General features: G+C 44.8%; 1 protein-coding gene across 1 annotated transcript in view; it reads right to left on the minus strand.

Annotated features, from left to right (window-relative positions):
* The window catches only part of DNAH9 (dynein axonemal heavy chain 9), a 332,337-nt gene that overhangs the window by 124,449 nt on the left and 182,264 nt on the right, over positions 1 to 25,624 (minus strand). Inside the window, exons 42-45 of the mRNA XM_039231630.1 lie at positions 24,591 to 24,752; positions 20,477 to 20,673; positions 9,133 to 9,295; positions 6,767 to 6,890 (exon numbers count right to left, since the gene is read on the minus strand). Of these exons, the coding sequence (XP_039087561.1) occupies positions 6,767 to 6,890; positions 9,133 to 9,295; positions 20,477 to 20,673; positions 24,591 to 24,752 (646 nt within the window). The remainder of the gene's footprint in view (positions 1 to 6,766; positions 6,891 to 9,132; positions 9,296 to 20,476; positions 20,674 to 24,590; positions 24,753 to 25,624) is intronic.

The raw sequence follows: 25,624 nt of genomic DNA on the forward strand, positions 1-25,624 counted from the left end.
GCGTGAGCAGGGGAGGGTCAGAGAGAGAGGGAGTCACAGACTGAAACAGGCTCCAGGCTCTGAGCTGGCAGTCAGCACAGAGCCCGGTGCGGGGCTTGAACCCACGAACCGCGAGATCATGACCTAAGCAAAAGTCGGACGCTCAACCGACTAAACCACCCAGGCGCCCCCCCCCCCCCCCCCCAAGTTTTTAAAAGAACAATAGTCAGATGGGATTGACATGAGCCATACTTGCCCAGTGTCAGGAGCTCACTGCCTATCATGGTCTGTATTCCTTTCTCCTTCACATCACTTGGTAATCTGCACTCCTTTCTCCATTATGATGTTCGAGCCCTCCAGTGAGGATTCCATTCCCTTTTGGTCTCAGAGTATGTGTAACAACGCAGCCCGTATTCTTCACCCTTCTATTATTTGAGATATGGAGCACTTATGCTCTTTTGGTGTTTTATGTATATACCATGCTCGATACGGACAAACCAAACTATGGTCTACGGGCTAAATCCAGCATGCTGCCTGTGTGCATGGCCTGCAAGCTAAGAGTGGTTCTTACAATTTGTCATGGTTGGAAAAAAATTAAATAATATGTAATGACTCATGAAAATTACAGGACATTCAAATTTTATTGTCCATAAATAAAGTTTTATTGGTCAGGGCTGCAATCATTCATTTAGGCATTGTCTATGGCTGTTTTCCCCAGCACGACGACAGAGCTGAGTAGCTGTGTCAGATGGTATGGTCTGCAAAACCGAAAATATTTACTTTCTGATCCTTCATAGAAGAAAAAAGTTGGCTGACCCTGGCTCACGTGATATACTTAGCGCTGCACTGTTGAAAGTACCAGCCCATTTGGAGATTCTCTCCATGTTCTTAAGATGTTAATATCTGCCACAAGGTCCCAAGAGCCCTTCAGAAGAGGGTCACCAGATGGAAGTGAGCCTCTAAATTAGGAGCAAAGTTTTCATCTTTAAGCTTATTCTTCCCAATTTCTCCTGACATCATATCCATCAGTTACTATGTGATGTAGGTAGTCATGTTGACTGCAAGGGATTAAAATGCCAGAGGGGATTTTGTGATGTGAACACAGGCAGAGGCTATTTAAATATTTGAAAAGTTCCCTCCTGAGACCTACAGTCAGAAACCACAATTTCTGCTTTCAAGTGCTTCATGCCATCATTAATGCATCCTAATACTTTGAAATCCAGACGAAGCATCATTCTTCTCTGTGCTCACATGGGACTTGCAGAGGCCAAAACTGCTTTCGGGGGAGGAGATCCTGATGGTTTGAGATGGTTCTGTTAGTTGGGGCTTGATGACAAAATGGACTGGATCCTCCATGAACTGGGTAGTGTCCCGCTGGCTTAGGGGTCCTGGCCCCATCTAGACCTGCCATTTTCCTCCAAACTTTTCTCTGGTCTCAAGGGAGGGAAGCAGGGGAGCGTGGTAGCTGTTTCAAGAGCCCTGCGCCTCTCTCTGCATGCCTGAAAGCCATCGCAAAGCACGTGTGCAAGAGTGAGATCTAATATGTAAGACAGCACATCATTCTCAATGACATCATGTACCTTAGTTCAACAAACACCTGCTGAGTACTAATTAGGGGACCAGAGATGGGTTAACTGCTGATAGTATAAATGATAAAAGGAACACTGTCTACAGAGGGTTATAATTATATTCATATTGTTTTATTTCCTTAGCTGGGCGGTTGGTAGTTAATTCTTTCCCTTTTGTATCCCTACATTATTTCATAACAAAAAAGTTGACCGATAACAGACAACATAGACCCTGCCTTTCGTGAATTTGCAATGCTGTTTCAGGACCATGGTGGTGTGTGCAGCCACTGAATGCTACAGAAACATGGAGGGATATTTCTCACTGCCAAGGGTAAGAGTGGATCAGTGATGATTTCCTAGAGAAAGAACACTCAAGATAAATCCTGTAACATGTGTAGAAGGGACTCCAGACAAAGGAGGAGACGAGCATGAAGGTCAAGAGGAATAGTGTCAGTAAAGATGTCAGGGAACAGGATAGTGTGTTATCTCAGGGAGTTAGGAATTAGACCACAGAGTAGGTGAAAGGCCGGGTATTCTTTTTTTTAATCTATAGAAAAAGGGGCTTGGATCTTCTCCTACATTCAGTTAGAAAAATCAATGAAGAAATTGTATTTTATAAAGACCCTTTGGAAGCAGAGAGGAGAATGGATCAGGGGAGGTATTTATTACCTAGGAGGTGGGATATGAGTTAAGAAGTGTCTGCATGTGTTGAATCAACAGATGAAAAGACCAGCGGTAGCTATGATAGAGAAGATTTGGATTCAGAAATGGTTCAGAGTAAAACTGGTGGCAGTTGACTATCTCTTAGAGCAGATAAGGGAGAAGTTAGCAATGTAGGAAGATGCATGGACATCGTCTCAATAACTGGTATAGAAATTTGGCACCACGTTTTTGCATTACCCTTTGGCATTTATGCTTGTCATATGGAGAGCCTGCCGGGTGCCGATATAAGGACACAACTGATAGATAAAGCCACTGAGACCACAAAGTATATTCAGAATATCTGGTGCAAGCTCAAGGGAGTATCTTTTGCCCCACACTTTGTCTCTTCTCCTTCCAGGGAGATTGGGCCAGATCTCTGCATATGTAAAGCAGAGATGGCCCAACAGGAAATCCAGTTCTGGGTCTCATGGGAGAACAATCCAATGCCAAGTCTGTTATGAATATTTCTAGACTCCAGATTCTTTTACTTTTTTAAGTTTACTTATTTTGAGAGAGAGAGAGAGAGAGAAAGACAGAGAGACAGACACGGTGTGTGTGTGGGTGGGGGGGATGGGCAGAGAGAGGGGGAGAGAGAGAATCAAAAGCAGGCTCTACCCTGTAAGCATGGAGCCCAATGCAGGGCTTGAATTCATGAACCATGAGATCATGACCTGAGCTGAAGTTGGATCGTTAACCAACTGAGCCACCCAGGTGCCCCTAGACTCCAGATTCTTATGTGATGGTTGGAGACCACTAATATACCAAGCGTGGATCTCATCATTGAGATCCTGGAAGATGAGGTGATCATTTCACATTCTAAATACCAACAGCAGATTTGGCCTTCATTTAAAGGTACAGTCTGATTCAGAGATGGAGAGGCACGGGACTTTATAAAAGGGGGATCCAATTTCATAAACTATTTCAATAGGCCATATAGAGGGTGGATGGTGCTCACCTGTAGGCAGAGCGCCTACTGACTGGAACATGTGAGCTTAATAAATGGTTCTGAATATATGAATAAATGGAAAGTGACCTAGTACGGACTGGGGAAGAGAAATCTTCATTGTGGAGTGGACAAGTAAGTCTTTTGAAAAGCAGAAGGAAAATCCCAACATAAGATCCTAACATAAAATGAAGTATGAAATCTGGCAGAGTTAGGAGAGGCAGAGACACCACACCCAGGGAAGACTAGGTCCTCTTAGCTGGGACTGCAGTAAAATGGATGTTCTGAAATTCAGGAAAGTTGGAGGAAGATGTGCCATACCAGAAAGCCAGGGAATGATTCGATTTCCTCCCTCTAGGTTAGGGTGAGGCCTTGCTGGTTCTGAGTTTTGTTCAAGAACGAAGAGAGTACACATTGCGTAAGAATTTCTTAAATACCTGGGTTCGATGACCAGTGTCCACTCTTTAGGAATTATTATGACAGGGCAATAAGGGCATAGCAAAATTTGGACTTTTCAAATTCAGCAAGCATCAATGTTTCATGCATAGTTTCACTAGCAGCTGCATGATGCCCAGGAAGGGCTCTGGGAGCCAAGGGAAGTGACTCAAAGATATGCTTCCCTTGCTCCTGATATGTATGGCCACCCTGCTTCTTATATAGTTACATATCTTTTGCTAATTAAACTAAGAGCTATATTTAATTTTTAAACTTTGTGTGCAGGACTTCTTCCTGTCAATCTGTAACCCAACTGAGATGTGCCTGGGATGATGATAGGCTCTGAAATGGTTGGTTGGTGTCAGGAGTGGGACACAAGAACTGAATTACCATTATGGTTTGATTTTGGAAATGACATCAGAAAATCAAGGGACCAAAAAATGAGCTAAAGTAGTGTGGGAAGAGGGGCGCCTGAGTGGCCTAGTTGGTTAAGTGTCTGAGTCTTGATTTCAGCTCAGGTCATGATCCCATGGTCGTGAGATGAGCCCTGCATTGGGATCTGTACTGAGCATGGAGCCTGCTCAAGATTCTCTCTCTCTGCCCCTCTCTTCAGCTTGTGCTCTCTCTCTCTCTCTCTCTCAAAAAAAAAAAAAAAAAAAAAAGGGGGGGGGGGGGTGGGAAGAAACCAGATACCCTATGGCATGAGACTGGTACGTCATTGAGAAAAGTTTTGGGGGAGAACTGAATGAGTGGAATACATTCACTGTACCTTTATATCTCTAAGCTAACAAAACTTGTAGATAACTATGGAGGGAGGAGTTGATGGCAAAGTAGCCTGACATAATGTCATAGTCTGCACTGTGTTATCCAAGAGTGGACTGATTGCACAACCCCACAAAACTGAAATATGAAGGGAATGGCGAGGTTCTGAGGCATTCCCAAAGCCCTTCCTGGGCTGGCAGTCAATTAATTTCTAGCAAATTATTTGACAGGGAAAATGAGAACTAAGATATGCTCTTGTTATCCCTGTCAAAGTGGTTAAGAAGAAAGGGAGGAATATTAAGAAAGTATTACTTTTCATTGCATCTCCATTTTTAACCTGTGTACGTAAATCTTATTTTTATACAGAAGACTTAAACGGGAGCTTGAAACTTCATGACTTTGGAGCACGCTGACTGCATTATGCGTTCACCAGGCAGGGCTTCAGAAATTCATTTAAGCTTCAAAAAGAAACAGATGCCTTCTAAATGAAAGATTCAAAATACTTAATTGAGAAACAAAATTTCGATTGGTAAAAGAATATCAGTTTCTGTGTCTCGGACATTATTTTAGGAGAAGGTGACCTGGCTGGATTGGAGCCAACTGAAATACAGGGTGAGGCCGGCCACATGCCTGGTATCTCCGAAGCCATAAGGTTTTGGAAGCATAATTTTACCTTTTTTGAAATTAGACTTTAGGGTTCAGGGTGGGAGGCACTGGACTCACTCTCGTTATTTAGTAAAATATAAAAGGAAAGGCAATGTTGTAGGTGGAATCGTGCTGTAGAAGGTGGTGGGATGCTAAGACAGTATTCAGAATTGGGAACACGGACGGGAAGAGAAAAGAGCTAAGAGCTAGTAAGGTAAACTCCTGCATATAAAGGTAACTTTATGGAAGAAATCTGTGTGAGGCTTAGAGCGGGCACAGTGAGTAACCTGGGACTCCGCCCCTCATCAGAAGCAATCCAAAGGTTGCTCACAGAGGCTGCTAGTGCATGATGGGGACCAGGGACCAGAGACCGGTGGTTCTTCATGGATGACGGCAAAATGACCTGGGATAGAAGCATACAGAATTCAAAGCGGACAATGACCTTGAAGCAGTCAAGTTCCTAGGGACTCCATGGAAGACACCTTGGAATAAATTACACATGACATGGGACAGACTATGGAGAAATATGCTATGATCATGGCTCTTGGATTTCATAAACTGAAGAGTATTCAGTCAGAGAGCCAGGGGTTGGGCTGTGGACACATGGGCTTTCCGAAAGGCTGAAAAGCTAGAGGCAGTAATTTCATTCTGGAACATCTGTGCATTGACTTTGTTTTCTTAACCCAGATGAAGAGGTAGTTTTGCACATGCTGAATTTGGCATAAGAGCCAGGAAAGCATTTTCTATGTTTCGTTAATAGAAATACAAAAATATACACCTCCAATTTCTGTAAATACATAATTTAAGTATTATACTGTCTTATAGTCTTAGTTATTTTTATATGTGTGTGTATGTATAATGTTTTTTTAACCAGAATGATTCATATAATTCCCAAATTCCTAAGTAAATAAGGACAGTAAACTATCAGGATTGAACTTTCCATGGAAGTCCTGTCTTGCACGGATAAGGTCCCAAGGCAGTTAACAGCCTCTGTCAAGTTTTTGGGAAACCAAGGAAATCATCTTAGAGATATCCTTTTTTTCTTTAAAGGAAATTCTTTTTTTTTAAGTTAACTTATTTATTTTGAGAGAGACATAGACAGCGTGAGTGGGGGCGGGGCAGACAGAGAGAAAGAAGGAGAGAAAGAAAGAAGCACAGAGCCTGATGCGGGGCTCGAACTCACAAAACTGTGAGATCGTGACCAGGGCTGAAGCCAAGCGTCCGACACTTAACTGAGTCACCCAGGCGCCCCCATTTTAGAGATATCCTACATCTATTGTTGTTTCCACTTTGCTTGAATAAGGTTCTGAATCCTCAATTAAATTGGCAACCTAATCTTGCCCTATTGGGTAAGTTTTGGGTGTGCAAATACTCTGTTTCTCTTCTTACCTAACCTACCTGAAATATTGCACACATTCTAGTTTAGCTTTTGAATATGGAGAGGGAATAGCACCCTCCCTCTGGGCTCAGGAGATCAGCGGACCCTTAACCTGTTGTTCTTCCAATAATCAGAACTAGTTCCAGTAAAAGCCCCAAGATGATTGTCTGTTTTGCAATCAAAGGAGCCAGGGTAGCAGGCAGAACGAACTCTAGAAGGGCCTTAATGAACCTGTCCTCTGCTACTTTCTTCCTTATTTCTATGACCTAGCTCTCCGGACATTGGATCACTTGGGGAGGACTCTGAAGCCAGGGGGAATTTATCAAAGGCACTCAAGAGAAAAGAGTTTCTTACCAGATGCCAAGAGATCATTGATGAGCACAAGGAACTTCTCATCAGCCACCTGGGCATCGGTCATGAGAAATACCGTGCTGAGATTCTTGACCCCAGCTTTCAGGCACAAACTGGCCAGGTCCGTCTGCGGAAACAATCAATATTAGAGATCTCTGGGAAGATGGCCTTACTGAAAGAGGTCTCCAACCCACTCGTTAGGAATGGGACCGTTCCCTTATCTACTTTAACGGGAAATAAAGTGAGGCAGCAATGGAAAATAGGAAGGAGTGCCATCTTGTCCTGACAAGGAGGGAAATATGCCTCATTCCCAGTAGAGATGGGCAAGTAAAATTAAACAGGGATGATCTTTAATTCATACAGCCACTGTGGCTCTGATACTAGCCTCTGGAGCCCCTGCTTTGTGCAAAGAGCTAACAGCTTTCCAGAAGGACAGAGACGGTGTCTGTTCATCTGTGTTACTTATATCATCATACAAGTGACTGGCCTGACACTGACCCAGGAGGCAAGCCATTGCTCTTGGTCTTGGCAGAGTCATGTTCTTGGGGCTACTGACCTGGGTGATGGATGTCTTATGCTAGTAGTGTTTTGGGTTCTCATGACTCGCTCTAGCAAGGGTCTTGTGTTGGAACAAAATATACTGGGGAACACACACACACACACACACACACACAGAGAATCATCTGGTAGGAAATTACATCCATTCAAAACTGCAGGTGGATGAAGTTCTGGGCTAGGATGCCAAGCTCTGGATTTTTCCAGCTTTATCAATCTTGGTTCCTTCTCTCACAAAGCTCAGCCACCAGTCCTGGATCTTGCCCTTCTCCCTCGCACCACTCAAAGCTCATTTTCTAAGGGCCTCACGCGTCTCTTTACAGCAGGGCCCCTTCTGTGTCCTATATACAATCTCCCTTTAACGTCAGTGAGTGTCCTTTAATATTAACCGTTCTCAACCTTGCACATTTATAGAATTAGCCAAGACTATGCTTCTCAACTCTCAGTGGAACCATCTGGGGGATGCCCTGAGAAGTCTTGGTGTGGGGCGCCTGGGTGGCTTAGTCAGTTAAGCGTCCGACTTTCGCTTAAGTCATGATTTCGTGGTTCGTGGGTTCGAGCCCCGCGTTAGGCTCTGTGCTGACTGCCAGCTCAGAGCCTGGAGCCTGTTTCAGAGCCTGTGTCTCCCTCTCTCTCTGATCCTCCCCTGCTCATGCTCTCTCTCTCTCCTAGAAATAAATTTTTAAAAATATAGAAAAAAATAAAATAAAAAAAGAGAAGTCTTGGTGCTCACTCCATCCCCCAGACTAGTTAAGTTGAAATTTCTGGAGGGTGGGGTGCAGGTTTCTGCATGACTGAAGGGGAGTCCAGTATGCAGTCAAGGTAGAGGACCATGGTCTTAGATCATTCCGTGAATGTGTATTTCTCACAAGCACTAACTTATTCACTCTTTTTTATGGGAACTGCTGTAGACTGGTCTAACATGACCATGGTGTACGGCCTCAGATCCAGCCAGTCATCGGGAGGCTGAACTGCAGCTTCACAACGGTAGCGAGCACCACCGGCCCCAGGCTGGTGGGAATTCTCTCAGGGACAGTAAGGGCAGCGTGCATGTGGAAATTACATCGGGATCCCAATCCTGCCTCTATTGTAACCATGTACAAAAGGCAGGGGGCTGGGCAAAGCGACCTCTGAAGGCTGCATAAATGCCTTTCCCCAATTTCCAGAGCTTTCATTGCGGCTGCTAAGTGCTTAATGTCTGGAAGCAGGAAATGTTATGGAAGCTCCCGGTAGATGGTAGTTACTGGAACGGTCCTTTAAAATATGGGTATCTGGGGCACCTGGGTGGCTCAGCTGGTTAAGCGTCTGGCTTCGGCTCAGGTCATGATCTCGCGGTTCATGGGTTCGAGCCCCGTGCCGGGCTCTGTGCTGACAGCTCAGAGCCTGGAGCCTGCTTTGGATTCTGTGTCTCCCTCTCTCTCTGCCCCTCCACTGCTCGTGCTCTGTCTTTCTCTCTCTCTCTCTCTCTCAAAAATAAATGAAAACATTAAAAAATAAAATAAATACATAAAGTATGGACGTCTTATAGAACTTGGGAAGACTGTCAGAATTCGACGTCTACCACAGGTGCTAGAAAGCTGTGCGCTAAACTGCACAGAGATGTGCCCTTGATCCACTGAGGCTCCAACGATGGAGCTGAAGGAGCTGAGGTCTGCAGACCTGAGTCTACTGAGAGAGGAGCCCCTCACGTCCCTAGCCCAGAAGTGAACGAAGAAGGGAATGGCCCAGGACCTTACGGGGAGGTTCTGAGCGAGTGAAGAGCCAAGGAAGGGTGACGGGGAGCTGCGAGTGGCGGAAGGGGGGCTGTCACTTACCTTGAAGTCAGGGATCTGGTAGCCTTTCCGGAGCGTGATCTGGAACACGTCCATGGAGCTGATGAAAGCCGCGAGCCTGGTCAGACTCTGTTTGCCGCTTCCGCCCACGCCGACCAGCAGAGCATTTCCCCTTGGGGACTCCAGGATGCGACTGATGTGACAGCTGCAGAGGAGAAGGAGAGGCGCGTGGCTCCGATCAGACGTTCCCCCCATAAGAAGCACGCACCATGCTGGAACCTTCCTCGGAGGCATACTGTGAGCTGAGCTGCAGGAAACGTGAGCTACACTGTCCCCACAGCAGGTCTCACCTTCTTGCCTGGATGGATGGAAGTTATCACTGCTCTGCTTTTCTTTTTAAGATTTTTTTTCAATGTTTTATTTGTATTTTTGAGAGACAGAGTGTGAGCAGGGGAGGACCAGAGAAAGAGGGAGACACAGAATCCAAAGCAGGCTCCAGGCTCTGAGCTGTCAGCACAGAGCCCGACGCGGTGCCTGAACCCACGAACCACGAGATCATGACCCAAGCCGAAGCTGGACGCGTAACCAACTGAGCCACCCAGGTGCCCAATCACTGCTTTGCTTTGAGCCAAAGCTTCTGTGGAGGAAGAGAGGAAGAGCTCATGGCAGCCAGGCAGGATGGGAGGGGACCCCAAGTCACGCTCCCCAGCCGGGCCTGACTCTGCCACACCTCTCACGGCACTTTGCTTCATCTGCTTGTGCTTTTAGGCTGCAGGAGGAGGGCAGGAAAGAGAGAAAGGTAGAAAGAAAATTCAGGGGGTGCCTGGGTGGCTTAGTCGGTTAAGGGTCCGACTTTTGCTTAGGTCATGATCTCGTGGTTCGTGGGTTCGAGCCCCGCGTTAGGCTCTGTGCTGACTGCCAGCTCAGAGCCTGGAGCCTGTTTCAGTCTGTGACTCCCTCTCTCTCTGACCCTCCCCTGCTCACGCTGTCTCTCTCTCTCTCCTAGAAATTAAAAAAAAAAATAAAAAATAAAAATTAAAAGAAAAAGAAAGAAAATTCAGGAGAGCCTAGAGGGCAAGCAAGAACAGAATTGTGTGCTTCTCTTAAAACAATGGTTCAGTGGCTCAGTCGGTTCAGCGTCCAACTTCCGCTCAGGTCATAATCTCGCCGTTCGTGAGTTCGAGACCCGCTTTGGGCTCTGTGCTGACAGCTTGGAGCCTGGAGCCTGTTTCAGATTCTATCTCCTCCCTCTCTGCCCTCTCTCTTTCTCTCAAAAATAAATAAACATTAAAAAATTTTTAAAAATACAAGAAAGAAGGAGCACAATTGAAGTCAGTAGAATAATGGGGAGCCCTGGGCATTGATTCTTTTGTAATGAACCCCTGGGGATTCTTGGGGTCAACCCACAAGACACTCACTTCCTTGGCTTCCGGATTCTTCCGCCTGCAGCTACACTCATCTCTCTCAGTAAGCATATTCCCACCCAGCAATGGCCAAACATTCCCAGGCCCTGGGCTGAGACTACATTCTGCAGAGGGCCCTCCTCCCCCTGCCCCACAAGCCCTCCTCAAAGGCTGCCCTTTCTTCTGGCCATCCACAGACCTTCCTCCACATTCTCCATTTCCCTCACAAAGCAAACATACCTTACGTAAGGTACCTACACTCTTTATAAAAATAGTTCGTATTCCCTTACTTTCCTCTTTTTAATTCTTTTTTTATTTTGAGAGAGACAGAGAATGCTCAAGAGCAGACACAAGCAAGGGAGGGGCAGAAAGAATCTCAAGCAGGCTCCGCGCCATCAGCTCAGAGCCCAATGTGGGACTTGAACTCACGAATGGGGAGGTCATGACCTGAGCTGAAACCAAGAGTGGGATGCTTAACCAACTGAGCCACCCAAGTGGCCCCCTTGCTTTCCTCATCTTTAAAACAGGAACCATTCATTGTGCAAAATGCAGAAAACGTGGGGAAAAAAACCCTACAATTCTACTAGATAGCAATAAACACCATTGACATTAACTGTATGCACTTCTGGACATTTTTCTAGAGTCTGTATGTTTATAAGTATATATTTATGTGTATATGCACCTATTACGTGTGAAAGTTCAATGTATATCTATCCTTTTCTCAAGACCGGGTTCACGCTGTACACTAAACACTGTTTTCAGACCACTTTTCCAGTTAGCAATGTTCTGTGATTATTTCCCTATGAGTAATCACTAAGCCAACTGCTTTATTTATTTATTTATTTTGAAAGAAACAGAGACAGTACAAGTTGGGAGGGGCAGAGAGAGAGAGAGAGAGAGGGAAAGATTAAGAATCCCAAGCAGGCTTCGTGCAGACAGATCATGACCTGAGCCGAAACCAAGAGTCAGACGTTTAATAGACTGAGCCCCCAGGGCACCCTCTACGCCACGCCTTTAATAGTGAAACAATATTTTAATACATAGAAGAAATTCCTTGCCTGCAATAGCCTACTATTGGATATTTAGATTGTTTCCAACATTTTCCAGTCATAAATAATGCTATACAAGTTAGTTTTAGTTTTTTTTAAATTTTTTTTACATGTATTTATTATTGAGAGACAGAAAGAGACAGAGCATGAACAGGGTGGGGCAGAGAGAGAAGGAGACACAGAATCCGAAGCAGGCTCCAGGCTCTGAGCTGTCAGCATAGAGCCCAATGCAGGGCCGGAACCCACAAACTGCAAGATCATGACCTGAGCCGAAGTTGGTGACTCAACCGACTGAGCCACCCAGGTGCCCCAAATTAGTTTTAATTTCTATCTCTTGTCATACCCGCAGGATGGGCTCCTAAAAGTAAAACTGCCAAGGGGCATGTGGATGGCTCAATCACTTAAGCATCCCACTCTTGGTTTTGGCTCAGGTCATGATCTCACCATTTGTGGGTTGGAGCCCCACATCGGGCTCCATGCTGACAGTGCAGAGCCTGCTTGGGATTCTCTCTGTCTCTCTTTCACTCTCTGCCCCTCTCTCACTCACTCTCTCTCTCAAAAATAAATAAATAAATAAATAAATAAATAAATAAGCTTAAAAAAAAAAAGTAACAGTGCCAAGTCAAACAGTAAGGTGATTTTTATGGTCTTTGATACATACTGAAAAACTGCCCACCCCGTAACAGGGAGTACCAATTCATTGTAGTCTTAGATAGAAGCGATTGATCAAAAGATGGATCTCTTATTTCGAAGCGTGAGAGTATGTTAGATTATGTGAGTTGAATTAGAATATGTTGAAAAATTTGGGAAAACATAACACAGTGACCAAGGCACTGTGGAGAAACAGATAAAATAAGGATGAGATAAGAGGTGTTGGGGACCTTGGAACTGATTGAGTACACAGAATAAGGACTCAAGTGGAGTCTGACCAAACAGAGCAGACTGTACATCTGAGATTGAACAGTACAGGCTACAAGCCTGTGTCTCTACCTTGTGTTAATGATATTACAGTGACAAATACCATTTTCACATCAAGTAATCAGGGGTGGGGTAACATAAGGCTAGCTAAGCCCAATTTGGAGAAAAGGCTGGGGCACAGAGAGAGTTGTGATGAATGGGGCTTAACGTGTCAACAGACTATGAGCATATATGAGGTTAAAGGGCTCCCGCTGACCTTCTGTGACTTGATTTTCTTCCTACTGCAAATTTATGGCATATACTGATGATGGAGTCATAATCAGCATCAATAAACTAAATGTCTGTGGGTTTTCATTGGCTCCTGTCTCCTGTGGGATGCATTTGCTACTGACAAGGAAACTCTAGCAGGGCTGCAGGTAAGTCAACAATGCCTACCTACCAGCCGATAGGAGAGTCTGGCCCTGATTCTTGTTGACACTTGGTCTTAAATCCATATTTTTAAATCTCTGCCAATTGAATGGTTGAACATATTATTTTAATTTTTATTTCTTCATTATCTAGGGAACTGAACATTTTTCTTATTAATTATATATTTTTTCTTTTATGAATTTTCTTTTCATGTCCATTGCCAATTTCTTTTTTCTTTTCTTTTTTTTTTTTTTTTTAAGTTTTATTTAAGTAATCTCTACCCTCAACACGGGTCTCAAACTCACAACCCCAAGATCAAGTGTTGCACGTTCCTCCAACTGAGCCACCCAGGTGCCCCCCACCCCACCAAGTTCCCACTTCTTAATTGAAGTGTTCTAGATTTGTAAGACCCCCTTAGATATGATCTGAAATATCCCTCCAATTTGTCACTTTTACCTTTTAGTTTTAATGTATTTTTTTGATGTGTGGAAAATCTTAGCTTTCTGGACTTAAAATTATAAGTCACTGAGTTCTGTAGTTAAAATTAATTCCCTTAAGAATGTAGGACTTACTTACTGAGCTATACTTAGTTCTTTTATGATTTTGCTTTTTCCCTTTATAATTCTTTAATTGTGATACTCACACTCTGCCTTGTATCTGATAGATTTTCACTTCTCTGGCTCCCTTAATAAATCCTAGTTTTGAGGCATTGGAAGAATGTGTATGCCTACTCATCTTGTATCCTCTATAATGCCAGCACGTTGAAGGTATTTAATAAATTTTAGTTAAACCGAAACAGAACACATACCCTACAGTCAGCATCATATCTGGGGGCCATATGCAATCACTCATTATGCTAGGGGCAACGATTCACCTGCTTTGTGACTCTATTAGAAGGTGCCTACTGCAGTGCTAAAAGGAGAAAGACATCCAGGCCTTCTCTTTGGAGGAGAAGTTCACCTGGGTTCTCTGGGCTGCCCAACACCCCATCTATGCTGGAAGGCCTGAACTCAGCTTTGCATGGTCCCTGCTATTCAGTATCTAAATGGGAAATGCATCATTAGTGCTAAAGTTTCCAAAGAAGAATGGTTCAGTCTGCAACCGTCAGCATTAGACTCCAGCTGGGGATTCATTAACAACCTCTGACGAGGGCAAAGGACTCTGCATTCAAAATACAAAATTTAAAAAAGAAGATCAATCTTCTGAAGGGCTCCTGGGCAAGCAAGCCAGCGGAGTCTGAGCGAAGCCCATTACTGAATTTCTGTGAGATTAAAGACAAAAGCCAAAGATGTACCACAGCACAGCTGGAGGAAGTGGGCTCATTGAAGGCCACGCACGCATATGCTCAAGCACATGCACACGCATACCCACACACCCAACTCACACCCTAGAGAATGGATGAGCTACAAAGGAAGAGGCACAAGAGAAGTACATCTTAAGGTCCTTTTTTGTGAAGTGATGCTAAGAGAAAGAAGAGGCAGAACAAACAACCTACGTGGGAGCTGATAAACAAAGAAAACCATGACGATGATGCCAAAAGGAGGGGAAAAGAGCCGGTGTGAGGCTTTAAGGAAAGGGAGAACAAGAATCTGCTGATGTGGTGAAGAAAGTCAGTAGGAGAGCAAAATGGTACCATGAAGGACACGACAGCACAAAGAAAAAGACTAAATCCATGGACTCCATGTTAAGCACAAAGCACTGTATACTCATTGCCACAACACAGGCATATGACATAGCCATTCCCACTATCCTCATTTTCCAGAGGAGGAGCTGAGGTCCGGGGAAGTTCAGCATCCTTTGCCAAACACCACAGCCAATTAGTGGCAGAACTGGGATTCGAACATCTGGCTCTGTCTCTAGAGCCTGTGCCTGTAACCACTACGTGGTGCTCCAGGGTTGGGTTCAGCACGGAAGTAGTGGGCAGAGCTTGGAAAAGGTGTAGAGAAACCAGACCAGAGAAAATGAGATCCAAGAGCCAGATGATAAAATCAAAATGAGTATAAGCTTCACTGCATCTAGGAACCTATGCCCTTACCTGGGCTCCATCGACCAGCCCTGTGGGTTCCTAGGGAGCACCATAGCCTCGGTCCTGCTCTGCCTCACCCTGCTCCCACCCTGGGCGTCAGAAGTTAGGACTTTCCTGGGGGGAGTCCAAACCCCTCTGCCTTGGGCACCATGTGGTGTGACGTGAGGCCACAAGTCTTCTGTCACTCTTAGGTTATCTGTGCTTCTCACTGTTGGTTCCATTTTCTGGCCTGAGGGGACGCCTCGGCTCTACCCAGCTGGTACGGGCAGCAGAGGGGACTGAGGAGCCCGAGGAGGGGAGGGGAGGGCAGTGCAAACAAAGATGAAGTCATGGGACATTGATATTCGTAAACAAATGTACATGAAATTATACATCCAAATAAACTTTAATCTTGAGAACTGCCTCCCTCCCGGCAGTTCATTGTTCCAGTTATTTTGCCATTGCTAATGCAGCTCCAGCTTCGCTCTGGAACCCATCTTCAGAGCCTCGTAAGGAGCCTCAGGGGAAAAGCCAGTTTTCATAGCCTTATTTTTTCCTATAAACAGTATTAGTCAGTTTGATCACCCATGTTGGAAACCACAGTGACTGAATTCACTTGCTCTTCTCTCAAATTAAATTTGCCCAGAATGACAAAGATTTGTCTCAATTCCAAGACGATGACACAGGCTCTGATAGCTGTTACTGAGGAGGGGATGCATCCACGGAAGCTGCCAGAGGTCACTGAACAGATATCCTAAAACCCTGGTTACTGGCCACCTACTATGCACCAGGCGCTGTCCAAGGTACTGGGGAATCAGCCGTGAGCAAGATGGAGTCTATGCAGAAGGAGCTCACACTGGCCCGAGAGAGACAGAAAGGCAGATGAACAATACCAATGTGACAGCCCAGCTCACACAGGCTGGAGGCACAGGGCCCTGGTGTAGGCTTCGGCTTACCTGTTTCTGGGGAGTGAGGCACTGGGCCACTTCTCTTATCTCTCTGGGTTGCAGCTTCCTCATTTGTAATGTAGGGATGAGAGCAGACCTTACTTTCTTCAGAGTTTTTGTGGAGACTAGATGAAATGATGTATGGGAAGCTCTATGCACCAGGCCCACACGACTTCTGTGTTCAGGGTGGCTCCTACCTGTCACATGAATGCTGCCTCCCCAGAGAGGCCCTCCTGACCATCCTATTTAAGACTGCCATCAACCCTCTGCCCCCAGCACTCTCTGTCCCCTCTTCTCTCTCTGTTTTTCTCTACATCACTGATGCCATATGACACGCTAAGAGTTTTTGTTGACCTGCTATGTTCTAGACACTGTCCTGGGTATTAGAGATCTAGCATAGATGGAGGGAGGAAGGGGGAGAGGAAAGGAAGGGGGAGAGGAAAGGAAGGGGGAGAGGAAAGGAAGGGGGAGAGGAAAGGAAGGGAGGGAGGGAGGAAGGAAGGAAGGAAGGAAGGAAGGAAGGAAAGATAGATGGATGTAAACAACTAGAGTGATTAATAATGATAAAGGCAGGAGGTAAGCCAAGTTATACAAGGTGAGGATCCAGCAGTGACAACAGACTTTCGCAAGAGATGGCTCCGTGGTGACCTTGATAAGAACTTCTTTGTTCAACTGATAAGAAATGGATCAAGGAGAGAATGACAAGTGAGAAAGTATGACAAGCATAGACAACCATTTTGATGAATGTTGTGAACAGGGGCAAAAAAAAGTGGGGGTAGGGGGTGGAAAGTGATACAAGAATGAAGGAATAGTTTATTGTTTTTGATAAGGATAATGTGGCATGTTTGTATGTAGATCCATATGATGAAGAAATTACTGAGTCAATGATGAAGGGGTGAGAGGGGACAAGAGAAAAGAGGGGAGGAAGGAGAAAGAGAGAGAGGGAAAAAGGAGGAGGAGGAGGCAGAAGAGAGAAAGAATAATTTAATTTCAGAAGGAGTAAAGTCACTTAGAAGGTGATAAGGGATAGGATCCAGTATGCACATGGAGGGACTGGCCTCAGGTAGGAACGGGGATGGTTCATTTACTGCAACAGGAGAGAAGGCACAATTTGTGGGTGGGATGCAGATGGGCTGTTAGATTTGATGATGGGGAGATGAGAGAATTCTCTGGTTGCTTTCATTATCTCAGTGAAGTAAGACATGTGCTCATTAACTGGGAAAAGAGAGAGGGGGAAGGGCGCTGGAAGTTTGGGAAAAGAAAACTACATGATGCAATGACCACAGACAGGGCAAGAGAGTGAACTGCCCGGGTGGCGGAGGTACAGTTCCAGAAATGTTAAGGGCCCATTTGGTATGTGTGGCTGACAATCTGAAGCAAACCAAGCCAAAACGGTGGTGGATTTTCCTCCGCAATCTTCAGATGCTTAGTGGGCAGGTGTGGAATAAGACAGCAGTGGGGTTTGACGAGAATGGGGTTTTGTCACGTGGATGCTATGCCAGGAAGGTTAGGGGAGTCTGTACCAGGACAATGGGAGTCCGGTGGCTAAGGACACAAAAGGCATGCTAGGCAGAGGGGTGAAGAAGTCTGAGAAAGTGGTTGACTCCATGAAATGACATCCTGGTGAAATTTAAGAGTAACTGCAATATTTGTGTTTGTATCTGGGACACCATGGAAGGACCTTGAGGGTATTACGCCATGTGAAATAAGTCAGAGAAGGACACATACCATATGATCTTACTTATGTGTGGAATCTAACACACACACACACACACACACACACACACACACACACACAGAAATTAGATTTGTGGTTGCCAAAGGTAGGGGGAGAGGGGGTGAGGAATTAGGTACAGGTGGTCAAATGGTACAGAGTCCCAGACATAAGATAAATAAGTTCTGGGGATGTAATGTGTAACATGATGACTATAGTAAGCAGTGCTGTACTGTGTATTTGAAAGTCACTAAGAGAGCAGATCTTAAAAGTTCTTATCATAAGGAAAAAAATTTTACCTAGGGGAAGTGATGACTGCTAACTAATCTTATTTAAATTTTATTTATTTATCTTGAAAAGGGAGAAGGGGAGTCCCAAGCAGGCCCTATGCTCAGTGCACAGCCCGATACACGGATCAATCCCATAAGCATGAGATCATGACCTGAGCCAAATGAGAGTTGGACACTTCACAACCTGAGCCACCCAGGTGCCCCAATCTTATCATCATGGTCATTTTGCATTATACACATATGCCAAATCATGACGTTTTACACCTTGAACTGATACAGTGGTCTATTTAAGTTACATCCCAAGAAAACTGGGTAAAGAAAGAATTCCTGGAATGGAAACTACAGCAGGTGAGTGGAATGCTAAGAGGTACAAGTGAGAGAGTGGGATGAAACGGCAATTGTGGAGATGGGTCCATCACTGATGATAGAAGTACTGGGGTCGGCACATGAGAGCGAGTGGCTGAGGTGGGGGATGGGAGAAGCAACCACTGAAACTAACAAGACCAAGAAGCAGGAAGACCATGAGATACACAGATGCCAACCATGAAGAGGGATGTAGTAGAGAAGATGGTTCAAGCTGGGGAGGAACTGGATGGCAGCAGATGGCATCAACAAGGCAAGGTAAGGAGTATGAAAGTCCAGTTATTTGTGCTTCAGAAGAGTGGGGTTCGTAAAGGATAAAGGGAGAAATGGTTTAAAGGTGCCATTGAGGAAAAAATAGTTGCAAATGACATATCAGATAAAGGGCTAGTATCAAAAATCTATAAGGACCTCACCAAACTCCACACCTGAAAAACAAACAACCCAGTGAAGAAATGGGCAGAAGATACAAACAGACACTTCTCCAAAGAGGACATCCAGATGGCCAACAGACACATGAAATGATGCTCAGCCTCCCTCCTCATCAGGGAAATACAAATCAAAACCACACTGAGATACCACCTCACGCCAGTCAGAGTGGCTAAAATGAGCAAATCAGAGGATCTAGATGCTGGCGAGGATGTGGAGAAACGGGCACCCTCCTACACTGTTGGTGGGAATGCAAACCGGTGCAGCCCCTCTGGAAAACAGTGTAGAGGTTCCTCAAAAATTAACAATAGAACTCCCCTAGGACCCGGCAATAGCACTGCTAGGAATTTACCCAAGGGAAACAGGAGTGCTGATGCGTAGGGGCACATGGACCCCAATGTTCACAGCAGCACTCTCCACAATAGCCAAAACATGGAAAGAGCCTAAGTGTCCATCAACGGACGAATGATCAAGAAGATGTGGTTTATCTATATGATGGAATACTACACGGCAATGAAAAAGAATGAAATCTGGTCACGTGTAGCAACATGGATGGAACTCAAGGGTGTTATGCTGAGCGAAATAAGTCAGGCAGAGAAGGACAGATACCATATGTTTGCATGTATAGGAGGATTAGGAGGAACTTAAGGAGGACTGTGGGGGAAAAGAAGGGGAGAAATATGGGGGGGAGGGAGAGGGAGGGAGGCACACCATGAGAGACTCTTGAATGCCGAGAACAAACTGAGGGCTGATGGGGGTGGGGGGAGGGGATGTGGGGTGATGGGCATGGAGGAGGGCACTTGGGATGAGCACTAGGTGTTATATGGAAGCCAACTTGACAATAAACTATTCTAAAAAATAAAAAAATAAAGGTGCCATTGAAATGAGGTGGGGGAAGAAGGAGAGTACTTAGTTCTCTCTAGGTCCTGGGGGGGACACAGAATGGGGAAGAAAAAAGAGCTTTCCTCCACTCAGGGGTCCATGAGGTTTCACTCAGAATCATCAATGAGGGGAGGAGCCTGGGCGGCTCAGTTGGTTAAGCGGCTGACTTTGGCTCGGGTCATGATCTCACGGTTCATAAGTTCAAGCTCCGTGTCCAGCTCTGTGCTGACAGCTCAGAGCCTGGAGCCTGCTTCGGATTCTGTGTCTCGCTCCCTCTCTGCCCCTCCCCTGCTCGTGCTCTGTCTCTCTGTCTCTCGAAAATAAATAAAATATTAAAAAAATTTAAGAATCATCAATGGGGGGGAGGTTCAGAGAAGGTGAAGATGAGGTGGGTTTTGCTGCTGAAGGACATGGGTATAAGGGGACAGGGTGGAAAGATTTTGGAAGACGGAGGGGGGAGGGGGTGGAATGGTAGGTGTGATTCAACCAGGGAATGTAGAGCAATGTAGAGACAGCATTGGCGTGAGTATAAATCATTTGGGAGGCATGGTGACTACTTTCAGTGATTCATTTGATGGCAATAAGATTTAAGAAGGGTATTTAATTTTTGAAATCGGTGAGCACTTTAACAAAAATCTTCAATCTCATTATTTTAAAGCTGGCCCTTCAACCCGTATGGGGTGGGGATATAGGTCCTGAGATGTTCTGGTGCCCTTGGTGTCACTGTGGTCATGCCCAAGGATAGTAAATGACACACAAGGAAATCAATCCAGTGCTGCCCGAGTTCAGCATCCTGCCGCCCCCTAGGGCCCGTGGCAGACACTGCGGCGCTGCTCTACTGGCCGCCATCTTGACCTTCCGGTCAGCCGCACACCCGCTTTTTCCCGGTTTTATCAAGGTGTCCTCAAATGCCCACATGAGACCTCTGACATTGGGATAGAGGAGACAACTGAGGAAAGGCCAGAATGGAAGCACACTTACACGTGGCGCATGGCGTCCTCAAAGAGAACCAGGTCCATCACTGTGTTGACTTCATTGTGGTTCTCCAGGGCTTCCACCAGAGTCTGGGTCAAAAGTTCCCACGACTGTACGGGCATGTACTTGGCTTCACCAATACCATTTGCAAAATGGCAATATATGTTTAGGCTTCGGGTCTGCTCCACCGTCTCATCAATACCCTGGTGATGGGACACAGACAGGCATAAGGACCCTCCTTACACACTCAATTCTGGTTGCATACAGAGTGAAGACCCCTCGTTTGCTTTTCCCCTCTGAACACATCCTGCAAGTTAAGTATCAGTGCTGCTTCCGACACTTCCTTTTTCTTGAGAAGCTTTTATGAAGTGGATGTTTAACATTCATTTACCAGCTGCATGAAGTCATGAGGGATGTTTGTCATTCCTTGTGGATCGAGACTGGAAGGTGGAAGGTGGGACGCATCCTTCCCATATACACAGGTAGAGCCCGTGTCTGGGCAGAGGAATGGATGGGAACACAGGGACAGGTTTCCCCAAGCAGTGGCTCTTTGAGCAGTGCCGGGTGAAGGGGTCCATGCTCTAATGGCCTCATCTCCCCCACATCCATGTCAACAAGTCTTGCTTCCCAACCCACAGCAGTGTCCTAAAACATCCTTCCCTATTTCCTGCGAGACACCCCACTAAGGGCTACCAGCCCCAGCTTCATAGGCTCAGCCCAGAGAACTTGGCCTCTGAAAAATGTCCCACAAGCCATTCTCAGGTGACTGGTTCATTCACAGTAGAGCCCCCTCTGTACACAATTTTCCTAAAGGTATGAGCTTGTTGTCAGTTAGTTCTTAACCATCTTTAGTAAAGACCTTACTATGTTTAATGAATACCTAGTACAATTCAATTAATTTAAAAGATACAGCGTCTATGTCCCCTTACCACGAAGGTGCTCTTTAGGTATCAAAGAGGCAGCTAATCTTTTCCTTAATTTAGAAAAGAACTACTTACAAATCAAAACCCAAATCCCAGAGACTTCAAAAGGAAAAAAGGTGGTAGAAGTCAGTCCAAGAAAAAAACAGGTTTTCTAGTGCATAAGTAGGAATTTATACCAGTATGAGCAACCATCCCCACTGCCATTGCTTTCTCCCAACATTCTGACTGGGAGAGCCACCTGCCAAAGAGGTAACTCACATGCTATTGATCAGCAAGGACATTACCCAGGGGATGAGTCACTTAGGGTTAGCTTTGTAAGCCCAGGGGACAAGATGCATCAAAGCTAATGGAGGGGAAGTGAGGATGACAGTCAAATGTACAGAGAATCCAGGACTGCTGCCTGGTTTATAAGAAGAATGAAATGGAAAGAGTTACATATCAAAGAGCTAATATATTTTGAAGGTGATTTCAGGGCCCTCGCAGGCCTTTAAACTATTCTGCCTTTGCCACACATTAGCCATAAGCATCCAGACACTTGGATAAGATTTAATGCGATGCAGGCGAGTCATTCTTGCTAGTGGCGGGAAGCACGTGGGGAAGTGATGTGGGAACACATTTACTCAGCTTGAAAATGGGCTAATATACTAGGAATTGGTCCTGATGGAAGTCCATTTACATGCATGATCTAGCAGAGGAAGGACGGAAGTGCAGTTCTGAAAAGCCTGGTCTACAAAGACTCTTTGATGAACAAAACAATGTGTCTCGGATTTTCTGATCAGCGCCAGGCTGTGCAGGAGGGAGAGGGAAGCTGAGCATCTGGTGAATCAAAGATTTCTTCACAGCGACGCCACATCACACAAGGGCCACTTCTCAGAGAACCTGAAGATTCCGATGGTGAAAACAGGACTGTATCACTGCCTTGGTGGGAATCTGGCAACCTCTCGTTAATACCGATATCAAGATTTCACATGGCCAAAGGTGCTTCTGGCTGGCATTTCAGATGTTGCCGGAGAAGGATAATGGCATTAATTATATCTGGGTCTATGATCAAAAGAATGTGTCCTTAGGATACAGACCCAAAGAGGAACCTCGATTTCAAAGGCTGAGAGGTTCAGCTCAGACCAGCTGAAGAAGATAATAAAGTCGTGTCTACAGAGCAAACCATGAATGCATAAATCAGCAAATGCTAAAATGCTCGGAGGGGCATCTAAGATGCAAGAGGAAGGCACACAGAAATGGTAAGTGGAGGAATTTCAGGGTGTTCGTGTTAGTAAAGAGCAAGCTGAGATAAGTTCCTTAAAAACGCGATCCAAGATCCAGAAATGTCGTGTAGGTTGGGATGGACTGTAAATATCTTCAGAGGGAGACCCTGAAGGTTGGTGCCAGGACCAAATATGGGGCTAGATCCAACAAGGTGCAGGACAACAAGGTGCAGTACGTTTCAATGCAAGTCTTGGTTCTTTCTAAGTTCGAGAGAGGACAAGCGGTATGAGTGGAAAATAGGGAGCTTTGGTCAACTTCCAGAAGGCTCAGTGTTAGCTGTGGGTAACTCTGACACTAAGAAGTGTAATAGGATCTTGGGCTGTGTTCATGGATCAGTGCTTTCCAAGGTGTATTCTGTGGAATATTCATTCTACAAATTATTAATAGGTTTCATGAATGGAAAAGAGTTTTAGGGTCTCAGACATGTGGGAAAAGACAAATGAATCAGGGTTATTTAAGATTGTTAGGGCTTTGGGGCGCCTGGGTGGCTTAGTTGGTTAATCGTCCGACTTTCGCTTAGGTCATGATCTCGCAGTTCGTGGGTTCGAGCCCCATGTCGGGCTCTGTGCTGACAGCCAGCTCAAAACCTGGAGCCTGTTTCAGATTCTGTGTCTCCCTCTCTCTCTGACCCTCCCCTGCTCACGCTGTCTCTCTCTCTCTCTCAGAAATAAAATAAAACACATTAAAAAAAATTTTAAAAAGATTGTTAGGGCTTTACTGTGCTGAAAGCACGGTGAATTTCCAAGAGAGGGATAGAATATGAAGTACTTTCTCAACTTATTTTCTCATGGATACCTTCTTTCCAAGGAGTATGTTGTAGTTCAACAGTTTAGTAGGGCAATTTTGGGAAACTGTAAGAAAATTATTCTATGTAAGAAGATGGAATGATGACCCCAGCTGGGTTGTGGGATGAAAATCAGACACCACGATTTCAGAGCGAGGAACTGATGGCAAATTTCTCTGGGTGTGAAAACAAGCCATGTCAGACGTGGCTAAAAGAATAGAGGCTATTTGGTCTGGAAGAAAGAAGACCAGGAAGGACAAGACATATTATTTGAAATATTTGAAAGGTTCTCATGTAGACTTAAAATTAGTGGGCAGGGAAATAAATTTTAGATCATCACTAGAAAAAAATTCCAGCTGGGATACATGGGTGGCTCAGTCAGTTAAGCAACTGACTCTTGCTTTCAGCTCAGGTCATGATCCCAGGATCATGGGATCAAGCCCCGCATTGGGCTCTATGTTGAGCGTGGAACCTGCTTGGCATTCTCCCTCCCCCTCTCTCTACTCAAATAAAAAAAATGGAAAAAAAAAAAGAAAGAAAGAAAATGAAAAAACTTCCAGATGTTAAAACTATTCCAAAACTTCCAAATTTCCAGGGGCACCTGGGTGGCTCAGTTGGGTAAGCATCCGACTCTTGATTCTGGCTCAGGTCATGATCTCACAGTTCATGAGTTCAAGCCCCACGTCAGGGTCTGTGCTGACAGCGCCTGCTTGGGATTCTCTCTCTCCCTCTCTGCCTCTGTCTCTCCAAATAAATAAATAAACTTTAAACATTACAAAAAAATTGTTACAAATTTCCAGTCATTAGTAGCTCCTGAATGACTCTCCTAGGAAAGACAAGACTGCTCTTCAAGGATGCATCCACTGGGATGATCAATCCAGGAAATGCTAGAGATGAGTCAGTAAAAATGAGGAATCAGGTCTGATGATCTCCACAGACCCTCCCAACACTGAAATTCTATGATAATTTGTGTCTTTTCTTGTCTTGTCTTTTTTCACTGCAGCAAAATAATGATAGCTTTTCTTTCCCTATCTAATCTCTGACCTCCCTCCCACCCCACAATTCTGAGCTAGATTTTATCATTTGGGTGATCATCTGCATGAATATTATTTTTCAAATAGAAAACAATTTTATTCAGGGCAATACTCACATCAAAAATTTTCTTGACCACTTCCGTCTGGATTTTATCAAAAAGATCGAAGTCCTTGTCTTCCACCATCTTATCCCGATAAACCCGATTTGATTCATGTAGATAGAGCTTTATGAGGTCCTGTGTCGATTTTACGCATTCCACTGAGGAGAAGAGAATGCCCTTTATACAGAAAGACAAAACTAATGTGAGTAACAATTAGAACTACAACAGTTACAATTTAATTAAACCAGTTATGTGACAGGTACTGGACTAGAAGTTTTGCCAAATAAAACTACTCATTTAACCACCATGATGATCCCATAAAATAATTTTTACTATATCCATTTTGTATAATGTAGAGGTTGAGATTCAGAAAGACAGGAAGCCTAATGCCATATATATATGTGTGTGTGTGTGTGTATACACACACACACACACACACACACACACAGTATGTGGTCTTAGCAAGGTTTCAAAACCTTGAGGGCGTGGAATTTTGATCACTGCATTCCAAACATCACAGTGTGGAGAGAGGGGGCCTCTCTGCTGTATTTCAATTCCCTAAGTACAAATTTGAAAGCCAGTCTAGGTGACCACCGTTTATGTAAAATCAGAACAATGACAAAGGGCTGGAATGACTCTAGCTGAACTTTGCAGGTCAGTAATCCATTTATTCATCTCTAATGGGTTCTCTTTCCATATACTACAAGGATTGTTCCAAACATTTACTATTCTTTTCAAATTTCTCTGCCACCTCAGCTCTCTGTTACTGTTAGCTAATGTCATAGCCTCATTTTTCACTGAAAAATGGAGACAACCAAGATTAGAGTCTCTCAATGACCTCAATAAGTCCTGTATTTTCAAACTCGTCTGTACCTGGGTTTTCCCCCATTTCATTATTTTTTATCATGAGGAAAGGGGGGCATTTAATTATTCCTCATGACCAACAGGCTGAGAATGGCATACAGTTCTGGTTGTAATAGGTCTACTGGTGTCTACATCTATTCGTTTCTAAATTCCTTCTTCCTCATACAGGTTTGCTTCTTTCAGGT

The sequence above is a fragment of the Hyaena hyaena genome, unplaced genomic scaffold (assembly GCF_003009895.1).
Source record: "Hyaena hyaena isolate Hyena2069 unplaced genomic scaffold, ASM300989v1 scaffold_58, whole genome shotgun sequence".
Taxonomy (NCBI): domain Eukaryota; kingdom Metazoa; phylum Chordata; class Mammalia; order Carnivora; family Hyaenidae; genus Hyaena; species Hyaena hyaena.